At 32.1% G+C, this 12,678-nt stretch overlaps 2 protein-coding genes and 1 pseudogene across 3 annotated transcripts; 2 read left to right on the forward strand and 1 right to left on the reverse strand.

The window, feature by feature from the left end:
• Nucleotides 1–2,387: 2,387 nt before the first annotated feature.
• Nucleotides 2,388–3,955, forward strand: LOC124841069 (zinc finger AN1 domain-containing stress-associated protein 12-like). The gene is made up of 2 exons (XM_047317249.2): nucleotides 2,388–2,577; nucleotides 3,203–3,955. Exons 1-2 carry the CDS (start codon nucleotides 2,470–2,472, stop codon nucleotides 3,671–3,673), a joined length of 579 nt encoding a protein of 192 aa, XP_047173205.2. The 5' UTR covers nucleotides 2,388–2,469; the 3' UTR covers nucleotides 3,674–3,955.
• Nucleotides 3,956–5,725: 1,770 nt separating this feature from the next.
• LOC124841058 (zinc finger AN1 domain-containing stress-associated protein 12-like) lies at nucleotides 5,726–7,277 on the forward strand (annotated as a pseudogene). Its single transcript, XR_015786004.1, has 2 exons — nucleotides 5,726–6,122; nucleotides 6,603–7,277. The product of XR_015786004.1 is annotated as a zinc finger AN1 domain-containing stress-associated protein 12-like (transcript).
• A 153-nt stretch (nucleotides 7,278–7,430) lies between these two features.
• LOC124841063 (ferredoxin thioredoxin reductase catalytic beta chain family protein) lies at nucleotides 7,431–12,099 on the reverse strand. Its single transcript, XM_088113372.1, has 6 exons — nucleotides 11,918–12,099; nucleotides 11,211–11,323; nucleotides 8,708–8,757; nucleotides 8,467–8,538; nucleotides 7,757–7,817; nucleotides 7,431–7,617 (listed from the first exon to the last, which is right to left on the reverse strand). The coding sequence occupies exons 1-6, from the start codon at nucleotides 12,012–12,014 to the stop codon at nucleotides 7,573–7,575; spliced, it is 438 nt and encodes a 145-aa protein (XP_087969498.1). The 5' UTR covers nucleotides 12,015–12,099; the 3' UTR covers nucleotides 7,431–7,572.
• Between the last annotated feature and the right edge of the window lie 579 nt (nucleotides 12,100–12,678).

The following is a 12,678-nucleotide window of genomic DNA, read 5'->3' on the forward strand; positions in this document are numbered from 1 at the left end:
TTTTTAGGCAAGAAAAGGGAAATTAATACTCTAATGCAATAAGAAATAAAAAAAAAACCTATAAGCTTGGACAATTTTCTTTAAATTTTAACTAGTTGGTAATATATAATGAGGATAATTAGGGCACAAACACATCTCTTTAATCATCTATGGAGTTTTTTATTCATTTTTTCTTTTTTTTTTGTTATTTTGTGTTTTCCTATTTATGGATATATGTTATGACTGTTTTCTTTACATTTTAACTAGTTAGTAATATGTAATGAGGACAATTAGAGCACAAAAACATCTCTTTAATCATCTATGGAGTTCTATATTCATTCTTCTTTTCTTTTTATTATTTTGTATTTTCCTGTTTATGGATATACTTGTTCTTGTTGACACAACTAGACATTTGACTCTATTCTTGAAAAACAAGTGCATTGAGTAATATTTAAGACCTTGCACCTGTAATCATTCATACATTTCAATGTAGTTATTGGTTATTGGAAATGTGTTTTTTAGTTTTTATGTTATACAATGTATCTTGTGTATGTGTGATTGATTAAGCTTGTTTGATGTTAATTATGATTTTCAAGTTAGGTAAACTTTTTTTATTGAATTTTGACATTTTGTTGTTGATTAAATTTTGAATATATTTGTAGTATATATGAAATCATAGTTAAGAAGTGAAATTTAGTTTCCATTTGAGATTTAACACAAATGATTAAACTTTTAATCATTTGTATTAAATCTTGAATTGTTCGATCGGAAAGTTTGGAAAAATTATTTTTCATAATTTGCAATAACATGTATGTTGGAGTTTATGGATAAATTTGATAAAATTTCGGTTGAGATTATTTATATTGTTCTCCGGATGCATATTTGATTGTGGTCATCCGTGACCACTTTCATTTAGTATATTTCGGAGATCAATGCGAAATGTTGCCGAAATTTTATCAAATTTATCATGTTAGGCTTTTTTGTATGTATGTTAGCAATTATAAAAAGTAAATTTTTTGAATGGGTATGGGCCTAATCCCGTGAGAGTTAAAAATTTGAGGCTGATGAAATTTCTTACGAACATACTATGGATCGAAACTAGATGAATGAACGTCACATCAGTCAAGAGTATAAAAAATGGGTTTTTGAGTTTTTGCAATATGTTAAAAAAAAAATACCTACACTATGAACGAGACATATTTTTGTGTTTGTTGTCTCAATCAAATACTTTAAGACTTAAGCAATATGTGTGACCATCTATTCTTGTTCGGTATAATGAGAACTTATATAGTTTAGACTTGACATGAAGAAGTATTAGACAAGCCTACAACGTCACGAGGAACAAATTATGTGGAAGAATATTTGAGTGATCATTTAGAGAACATGACAATATTGGTGAACAAATTTTGAAAGAGGTAATTTGTATTATTCTCTTAGGAATGGTACAGAGCAAGAGTTGTATCCAGAATGCTTCAACTTTACATGTTTGTCTACAATTTTGAAATTGTTTAGTTTATCATAATTATTTAAAACAAACATATAAAATAAATAATTTTATAATTTTATTATAAAAATTAATTTTAAGGGTTAAATAATAAAATGATTTATACAAGCAAGGATAAAATTGACAAAAAAAAAATGTATACCCAAAAATCAAACCGTTATAAGAGAATTACAAAAATCACTCCTTTATTTTATCATAATTATTTTAAAAAATAAAATATTAAATAAATATTTTTATAATTTTATTATAGAAAACTAATTAAATTTAAAAAAATTAATTATAAAACGTAAAAGATAAAATATTAAAATAATTTATGAGTAAAAATAAAATTGATAACGAAATATATGTACACAACAGTTATAAAAAACTAATCTATTTATTAACAGATATATATACATAAAACTAAAATATGTTTCGTAAGATATTTTTATCTACTCTAGTTTTAGAAGTATAATGATAGAATGGTGGTTTATAAGTATGTTTCTGTAATTTTATTGATTTAATTATTTGAAAATTAATTATTCACAGTTCATATTACTTATTATAGTAAAAATTATAAATAGTATGAAAACTAATAAAATATAACCATTTTATGTATATATACTTTTTCTTTATAATTTTAACTACATTTAATAATTATTTATTTTAATAGTTAGCTTTTAATCAGAATCATAGCCTGTGTTTCCCCAGCTATTATGTATATATAGTATACAAATTAAAATACTCATCTATATAATGTAGAAATTGGAAAGAAAACCAAATAAAGATGTTACAAAAAGAGTAAAAAGGAAAAAAAAAAACTATATGACGCGTATGGGCCGCCAGGTTGGAAGTCCAGAATGTTCTTTTGTATCGCAACGGCTGACTTAAGCTCCAAGCTATTCCCAAAACTATAAATACTTCTCTTCTTTTCTTCTTCCCTAATTCAATCTCTTCAATTCAATTTTATCGGTTTTTCCTTTTTCCGCAAACTCAAAACCCTAACAATGGCATCAGGCGGAACCGAGGCCTTTCCAGATTTGGGTAAACACTGCCAACACAGCGATTGCCACCAACTCGATTTTCTTCCTTTCACATGCCAAGGTTGCCAAAAGGTAATTCAACTTTCTCTTCTTCTACCATCAAAGGTTAATTGCAATACTTTATTCAATATGTTTAATTTCATCATACAAATTCCAATTTTGCTTATGTGATTTTCAGAAATTAATAGTTCTATGTTCTAAATATGGGTTTTCAGTTCTCAAAGTGTTTTTGATCATGCTGGTTATTCTTGCACTTATCTTATTTTTCCAAAATAGTAAATTTTTTATTATTAGACCAAAACATAGTCAATAATCAAAATGGAAAATGATACTTGAACAACCATTTTTGACAACATTTAGACACGCACACACGTATTTAAATTTGAGTGGTCCAGTTGGAAAAATTAAATGAAAATGGACCACTCAAATTTAGACACGTGTGCGCGTGTCTAAATGTTGTCAAAAATGGTTGATCAAGTGTCATTTTCCAATCAAAATAGAGGTATAATACAAACAATTCATAAAACAATATATTCATAACTGTTTGTCTCTATCTCTTTCCATAACAATCACATGTAATAAATTGTGTTAAGAAAATGGATCAAACAAGAAAAATTGTTGTACACGAAATTTCTCTTAATCTGAAATGTTTGTAAAGCCTCAGGCCAACAACACTAACATGGCTGCAATTTGACAGGTGTTTTGTTTGGAGCACAGATCCTTCAAGTCTCACGCGTGCAAGAATTCCGACCACAACAGCAGAAAAGTGGTTGTCTGCGAAACGTGTTCCATGTCCATTGAGACCACCGGCTATGTGGGACAGGAAGAGGAGGCAATCTTGGAGAAGCACCTAAAGTCTGGGAACTGTGATCCCACCAAGAAGAAGAAACCCGTTTGCCCTGTCAAGCGCTGCAAGGAGGTTTTGACTTTCTCCAACACCAGTACCTGTAAAACTTGCCACATTAAGGTGTGCCTCAAGCACCGTTTCCCTGCTGATCATGCTTGCAGCCTAGGAGTTTCAGCTTCTTCCTCATCCTCTGTTGCTGATAGTGGATGGAAGAATCGGTTTTTGGCTGCTTTAGGTTTAAGGGCTGGACAGAACTGTGCCAAAACTGGTTCATCTCGTTCTACCTCTCCTCCTAGCACTCCTTCTGTCAAGGCCTATTGAATGCTATTTGCTTTGAATGATTTCAGAGTGGTTTGATGGAATGTTGTAGTATGTTCCATTCTGTTGCAATTTGAATGTTCAAATTTACAGCATAAACTACGATATTTATTTAGATGTCGTGTGGTAGCACACACTATTGTTCCCATTTGAACTAGGGTCATAAATACCTTTTCAATGTACATCCTTGCTTATAAAAACAAATACTGAAAGGTTCAATTGCCATTCATACAATTCACGATGCTTCTCAATCTTCTTTAATATATAATAGTTTTATTTACATAACTGTCTCTTTGCACCAGAGTCATTGGTTGGTTGCGGTGGTTTTCCAGATGGGAAAGATATGATATGAATGCAAATACAAAATTACATCTGATTTTTGACAAAATACAAATATATTACCTACATATCATTACGTCTTTCGTTTTTAATTGCCTTTTCAAATGTGGGCGTTAAATTGTCTGCACTGCAAGAAGACGAATTCCATAGGATAAAATAGTACATTCTCATCAAAATATGTATGTGCTAAATGAATGAATTACTTTATGAAGAAATTGAATTGAAGAACCAAAGCTGTTATCGTGAGAGTGAGAAATACCTTGCAGTGGCATTCCTTCCTATCAAACAAATTCACGAATTGAAATTCAATATTCAAGACGGAGCAAACTTAGGGCCGGTGTTTTTCTCATCAATGTTTCTTGACCAAAATATAGCATAAAATTGCTACAGTCCAGATAATTTATTTAAAACTCAGAACAGACGAAGTTAAAAAATATAAGCCAAGGTAGTCAGATTTCAAACCTTGATACAATGTCCTCACAACAGTTTTTGGCCAACGTTATTTCAAGCTACCTATTGAATAAATAGTTATTTACAAGATAAATAAGATCATTTCTATAATGTTCTGTGATTTGGTTGTTTATAGGTAAATATACAATTGTAATTTCCTACAAGGAAAACAAATATTCCTTTAGTTGAGTTGTTTTTGTATATCCCCTCTTGTTGAACAAAAAAATAAAGATTAAGGGGTAAACCAGTCTCTGGATTCTTGTATTATAATAACCAATGCACAATAACTGCCAAAACTGATATTTGTGCTGTGTGCTGATTTCAAAATATTGAATCCAAAATGAAACTAATTTAAACAGATACATGCCTGAATTGCAATAGTACTTGGTCATTACAATAGAAGGAGCTTCAAACTTCATAACTTGTGATCAAAGAAGGCATATTTCTTCCCAGGTAGTAATACCAGATATAAATTCCTTTCTCATGGGAATGCTAGGGCAGACCCAAAATGTTCCCAGATGTTCTTTGGATATTGATTGTTTGTTCTTATTATATCAATATATGTAGAAAATAAGAAAGCTTAACTCTGAAATTACAAGTTGCCCAGTGGATTAACCACTTCAACAGCATCATTTTGTCTCTACTCTGCTGTGCAGATCTTTCTTACAATGCCCTCTTCTCTACATGCATCCCATTCTGCTCCTTTGATCCATTCCTATATAGAAGACAAGCCATACTGGTTCTTCTTCATATTATAATACAGGGCTAAGGGGGTATTTGCATAAGATAAAAAGCAAATGCAGCTCGAAAACCTAAAAGTATAAAATGACCCTACAAAATGTTGATTTTAAACAGGCAAACATGAACATCTAGGACTTAAAAAATCTAGATTTGAGGTTGGTTGTCCAAAATACATAATCATCTATCTCCTTTTATAGTCTCTCCTTAATGCAAAAAGAAAACTTAATTATCTCTGCAACATGTACAGAATTTTCAAAGATCATGAAAACCCTATCAAAAACATACGATGTTAGAAAATGTTCTATATATCTCGTTTACAGACACGAAGGAAGCAAATTAACCTACTCTTCACTTTTGATTTGTATCTGTAGACCTTCACAAAAGCACCTTACATATTTTGTCTCATTACTTCTCATTTCCAACATCTTCTCTTCTTCAAAACTTGATTACACGTGTGAGAATTAGACGTTGCCAAATGTAAAATTTTGATGTGCATAATAAGATTAATAAAAAATGCAACGTGTAAAAAAGATACAGTAGCAAATGTCACAGTTTAAACGGTGTTTCTACTACTCTTGCTTTGTTTTATGTTTGATTGTTTTTAAAATTTTGCTATTGAAAGTATATATTTTGTAGATAATATATATCAGGGGAAAAATATATCGTGGCTCGTCGTCGTCGTGTTGGAAAATTCTGAATTCGCGATTGATTCTAGAATCTTCTTTTCTAATTCATTGTTTATGATTGAATATTCTTCGAATCTATTCATCAGTTTTTCAGTTTTTCACGAACTCAGAACCATATTGGTGTATCCATGGCATCAGGTGGAACCGAAACTTTTCCTGATTTGGGTAAAAACTGCCAGCACCGCGACTGCAACCGCCTCGATTTTCTTCCTTACATCTGCGACGGTTGCCAACAGGTAATTCATCTTTCTCTTCTCATTGCATCCAAGTTGATTACAAAACCTTCTGCATCATTTCTGCAATTGAAACCTATTTTTTTTTTTCTTTTTATCAGTTAACCAAACAGTGTATTTCTGCAATCAAAATATCAGTGCCCTAATAGGGAACTTTAAATAAATGAATTATTTTTAAAAAAAAATCAGTCACTGTAGAATCAGGATAGAATTTGTTTAAAAAAATAGAAAATTGTTTATTTTATTAAAAAATAACCGAAAATAAATCGGTAGATTTTGTTTAATTATTTTTAGTCAGATTAAAATTGTAAGAAAATAATTTATAATATGAAGCAATTTATTTTCAGAATTTAATCAGTTGATGGTGTAAAATTCATAAACAAAAATATTATTACCAATAAAATACAAGAGACTTTGTAAACAGCTATTAGTAATAATCACATTAATCTGAAATGGGCAGCACTAACATGACAGCAATGGTAGGTGTTTTGTTCGGAGCACAGATCATACAAGTCCCACGCGTGCCCGAAATCTGACCTAAGCAGAAAAGTGATTGTTTGCCAAACATGTTCCATGTCAATTGAGACCACCGGCTACGTGGGACAAGACGAGGATGCAATCTTGGAGAAGCACCACAAGTCTGGTAACTGTGATCCCACAAAGAAGAAGAAACCCATTTGCCCTGGCAAGGGATGCAAGGAGATTTTATCAATATCCAACACCAGCACATGTAAAACTTGCCACCTGAAGGTGTGCCTCAAACACCGTTTTCCTTCTGATCATGCTTGTAGCAGAGGAGTTTCAGCTTCTTCATCTTCAGTTGCTAATGGTGGGTTGAAGAATTTTCTTAGCTGCTTTTGTTTCAAGAACAGAACAACAGAAAAGGCCTAGAACCAGTGCAGCTCCTTCTGTTAAGGTCCATTGAATATATTGCTTTTATGTTATGATTTTTAAATGGTTAGAAAAATGTCATTATCTTTTTTTTGTTTTTTGGAATGTTCAAATTACATCATAAACTACAATGTTGGGATTTGTTTTATTTAGATCTCATGTGGTAGCACACATCAACGCTCCCATTTAAACTAATGTCATAAATAGCACCTTTGCAATAATAGATTTTCTTTGTCATGCATATACTATTGATGGTTATTGGCCTCATTGAATGATTCTATCTCTTTCCTTCCATATTCCTCAATTTATATATTATTGTGTCATATTATCAGTCAGTGTGAGATTTCCATATTTCTCATCCGCAGCAAAAAATAAAGGATCGATGATGTGACTGAAATTTGTGATAGAGTAAGATAGGAATGCAGATAAAAAAAATTACATAGGATTTTTGGTAAATACAAATATAATACCTACATATTATTACACCTTTCTTTTGACTTGTCTTTCAAAGCATACAGCCCGTAACAACTAACAAGTAACTCAATACACAATATTCTGAGTGTTACATATTAGCTGTTGATTCTTTAATTTCCTCCAAGGTGATAGCCTGCAAGGCAAGAAGACGAATTCAAGAGGAGAAAATAGCATGTTCTAATAAACTATGTACGTGCTGCTAAATGATGGAGATAGCACTTTCAGCTAACAGGGTAAAATTACAATTTGAACAAACTGAATTAAAGAATTACCTGTTCGTCGCCAGCAAAGTCGTTATCAGGAGTGAGAAATAGCATGCAGTGGCATTCCTTCCTGTCAAGCAAAGTTGTCACGAATTGAAAATCAATACCCGAGACGCATAATTTAGGGCTTAAGTTTTTTCTCATCAATATTTCATAACCAAAAACAATACAATATAAAAGCGCTGTCATGGCACAAAAACAGACCAGTGGAGATCTTATTTAGTATATAATTCAGCAACCAAACTTACATTGCATATAAACAAAGGCAGTCAGGTTTCAAACCTGATAACAATGTCCTCACAACAGTTTTTAGCCAACTTGCTCAACTAGCTACGTCTTGAACAAATAGGCATTTACAAGATAAATAAGATCATGTCTACAATGTTTTGTGATATGGTTCTTTATACGTAAAAGAAAAAAAAAATAAAGGTTAAACAAAAATTCCACATTGGTAAAAAGTCATCAAGTTTCCAGTTTGCTTTATCTATACTTCTCTAAAGAGTACAGACAAGTCTCAAGCTTCTGGTATTATAACTTCTGCCACGAATGGTATGTGTGCTATTGTGCTGTGCGGGTTTCAAAACATTATTAATACTACTAATCATAAATTAAACTAATATAAACATGACATAAAACTTGGTCATTACATCAAACTAATAAGAATGAGATCAAAGAAGGGATATTCTTTTCCATGTAGTAATACTTCTAGATATACATACCTCTCTCTCATGGGAACACAAGGGCAATTCCAAAATCCTTGCGCAGCCTCAGCAGCTTTATCGTCATAATGCCTAAAATACAATGATTTTGGGCTTAGACTGGGAAAGTTAGAAGCATCAATACTGCCAGAACTATACTATGCAGACAAATTCTGCTTGACATCAAACTATACAGCCACACTGCCAGAACTATACTATGAAGACAAATTCTGCTTGACAAGCTAAAAGAACAGGTATCTACCGGCAAGGGCACAGTGGTGCACCCAATGAATCTTTATGGTCAGCCAACCCCTGTTCCAACATAGAAATAATATAAGGAAGAAAGGTTAACTAATCAAATATGGTGATATGTATGTAGACTCTCTTACGTCATTCTCCAGATTAAAATACGTTTTATTAATTAAATATAATATAGTCCATCAAATCACAGTCTGTGAAACTATTTCTCAAACGGTGTAACTTCATTCCAACATGTCAACGTGATAGTTCAATTTTTCCCTTCATTTTCCAAGCTCTTTTTCAGAAAGCCTTAATATGACCATTGAATCATAATTTAGGAAACTCATTTTCAGACTCACTACATTAACTTTATTCCAACATGTTAATCTCCGTCGTTGAAATTATTTTTCCTTTATTTTCCTGATTTTCCCTTTTGATAAAGCCTTTATATGATCACCATCAGAATGCACCTCAATTTTCACGTTTACAATTGTGCGGATTCTAGATTAGAAATGCGATCTTATGCATCAACAGTATTAAATGAGGCTAGACAACTTATTTGGCTGTCTATTCTCCATATTCCACATTTCAAACCATGGAACCTACTGAATTTCAGTTCCAAGTTCAATTCTTTAGTGTCATTTTCTGCCCGCCACATGCAAAAGTTGCATTTGGTATAAAAAAGACGATTTAATCACGTGCATTAAAACCAGAGAACAATTATGACAAGGGGCATGAATATGATAATGTTTAGAATGAACTTCGGTGAGATAATGCTTCTTTTCCTGTCTTACACACTCAATATTTGGAGTAGGTGGACCTAAATAACGGAGAAAAGTATTTATTTTCTATTCACAGGATTCAAATCAAAGCCCTTACTTAACAGGAACCAAGGTCCTTGCCACTCATGAGAAGCTGAGAAATTTCTGTTTTTGGGTCAATAATTTAATACAAAATATCAAGTTTAGTAATTAAATGCCAAAAGCTTTTTATATAAAAAGCAGCTAGTGCTTTGGCGAAAATCTTTACAAAAGTTCATTGGATATTAACATTATCAACTTCCCTAAAGTGTAACTCTGAAATTCAGAGGTTAGCCTGTATATTAAAATGGAACAGCAAGAAAAAACACAAACACAGAAGTCAGAAGAGTCCCAAAATGCTGACAAAACTCCTAGCCTCCAAATTAACTCAACAGTGGCCTAAATAATGACCTGATCCCTTCTCCACAGATCAACATCCTTACATTTATCCCACACTTTGATGATGATACCAGAATCATTCCCCCAACAATCAACAGCCTCTTCTTGGTCTTTTCTCTGCTGTTGCAGATTTTTCCTACAATCCCCCATTTACATCCCTTCTCTACATTCAGCTCAATCTACCCCTTTGACCCATTCCTCTCTGTTGAAGACAGCCCAAGTTGTTTTTTCTTCCAATTCTAGTATTGGGCCAAGGGTGTGTATGACTAAGAAAAGATAAAATGAAGATTGTAAACCTAAAAAACACAAAACCACCTTCGAAAATCTTGATTTAGAACAGGAAAATCGTGAACATCTAAGAGAAGGAAGCTGAAGTTGAGTTTCTAAATTACAAAAGTAACCAATCTCTTTATTGTCCATGAATTTCTGCTTAAGTGCAAAAGAAAAAATAATTAACTTTGAAATATGCATAAAATTTACAATATCCAGAATTCTCCTTTAGAAACATACTACGTTAGAACTTATAAGACCTTAACAAGTAAGATTCGGCTTAATAAACAAGCTTCACAAAGACAACTCCCAACATTTTCATAAATTACGTTTTCATGACTTCTACATTCCAAATGTTTCAAATTGGATACATGGGTAATTGTAATAGTTATAATCACAAGAAAACTAATTACTAATGAAAGGAATATATTCCACCACATTTTGTACTGTTAAAAATGAATTCAAGAATAAGTTTACAAGAGTAATGCAGGAATTGAAATAAACACTTGTAAACTTAAACTATTTGATTATTACACAACTTTATTTGCCACTCATTGATTCAATGCATGTACTCCATTTAGCTATTTAATTGATTTGTTTCAATTATTTTAAAATAAAGGTTTTGCAAACTTAATGCAACAAATAATTTTGTTCAATATTATATATTTAAAGTAATTTTTCATTGTCTCTAAATCTTACTATTGACAACCTTGCCTAGAATACATCTATATGTACGTTGCACTTGATATGTTACTAAAAAAGTATAGATCCCACAAAAAAAAAAAAAAAAAACTTAAATTAAAGTCGAGATGGTCTCTTTATAAATTCCTAACAGTGAATATTAATTTACTTTTAAGTGCACCAATAATAACAATAACAAACCGCCAATTACTTTCACTTCTTACGAAATTGCACAACTTCCTCTGTCTCCGGAGATTCAAACTATGAGAGGTTGTTTGGCAATACCATCTAATCAACTTAAAAGGTATATTACGTATTATAATAATTGGAATTCAAATTAATAAGCTAATAATATGCCAAAGAAAGAAGCTGTACCTTGATGACAACTGAAGTTACTCCCTTGTCAACACAAAAGTATGTTCCTGACTTACGAGCGTACTGCTCTGAGAACTTCCTCATAATTTCAACGGATTTATCAGAAGGTTCCACTGAAAGAATAAGAAAATTATTCCGACAGAAACGCAATGTTAACAAATCATCAAATTGAAAGCAAACAGCTGCCAAATTGGGCAGCAGAACTAAAAAAATTTCAGACTCAGTAATAAAAATGGAAGCAAACAAAAACTAAAAAACTATATCATACTTTATCAAATTTAATAAATATAAAAAAAAAGCATGATTTATTCTTATAAAAACAAGCCCACACTCCACACACAGCTCACAAGCATTTCTTCCACAAGTTCCATAATCTGCCAAAATCCAATACCCTTTCAAATTTGAACAAAATGAACCTCAATCCCCCAAAACCCAATTCAAGTGTCACAAATTTCCCTATAATAACATAAAGAGGAAAGAAAACTCCGAATTTCAGGATTTAGAAAGTGAGCATTTCCACAAACACTTTCTGGACGAAGCATCAATGAAACTACACATACACACGAGAAGAATTGGGCTCATAAACACACAATTGGGGTGCTGGGAAACGAATAGAATACAATTGGGTAATGAAAAGGAGAGAGAGAGAGAGAGAGAGAGAGAGAGAGAGAGAGAGAGAGAGTGCACTACATTGGAAAGAATTCTACCTGCAGCTCGAACAAGAAGGGGATTGCGGTGGCGGCGGCGGAACGGGGTTGCGACGGAGGGAGCGGCGAGGGAGAAGGCGGAAGCTTGGGTGGTCATTGGCGGAGATTTAGTTGAGCGAGAAAAAGGGGGAAGATTTGTTGTGTGGCTCCCAGATTGTGTGAGAAGGAAAAACCAAACCAAACAGTACCTGTGCTCTGCGTTTTATATGTTTTTATCTTAATTATTTTAGGTTATTTTTCTTTATGTTGTGGTCCATGCACATAAAAATTAATTTTTATGTGTTTTATAGCATGTTTAGAAACTCATTAAAAACAGATTATTTATTTTACTAAAATACGAAAGCCAGCAATTAGTTAATTTTCATTGCAAATATGAAAACAAAAGTCTAAAAAAAATAATTTATGCACACTATTAGTCTAGTAAGTGATCTCAAATTTAAATTAATATGTCATTAGTTTCTTTCCTACAAGCTTGTTTTTTTGTTTTTAAATGAAAGGAATATAAAATTGGGATATGATAATATTTTTTATATATAAGAGGTTATTAATACTAATGTTAATATTAATAGATGGAATAAGAAAAGTTGGAGAAGTGAGCGGAAGCCACTCATTGTAAAAATATCTAGATGGTTGATGACGTTGAAGGTTTTGAAGTTCTAAATCCAACCATCATTCATTCTTTTCTCTCTTCAATTTCTTATCCACAATCCACCTCATCACCAATCCCCTTCACCATTTGCATCATTCCAAACTTAGATGCT

Source organism: Vigna umbellata, chromosome 4 (assembly GCF_029865625.1).
Source record: "Vigna umbellata cultivar VRB3 chromosome 4, Vumbellata_1.0, whole genome shotgun sequence".
In the NCBI taxonomy this organism is placed as follows: Eukaryota; Viridiplantae; Streptophyta; class Magnoliopsida; order Fabales; family Fabaceae; genus Vigna; species Vigna umbellata.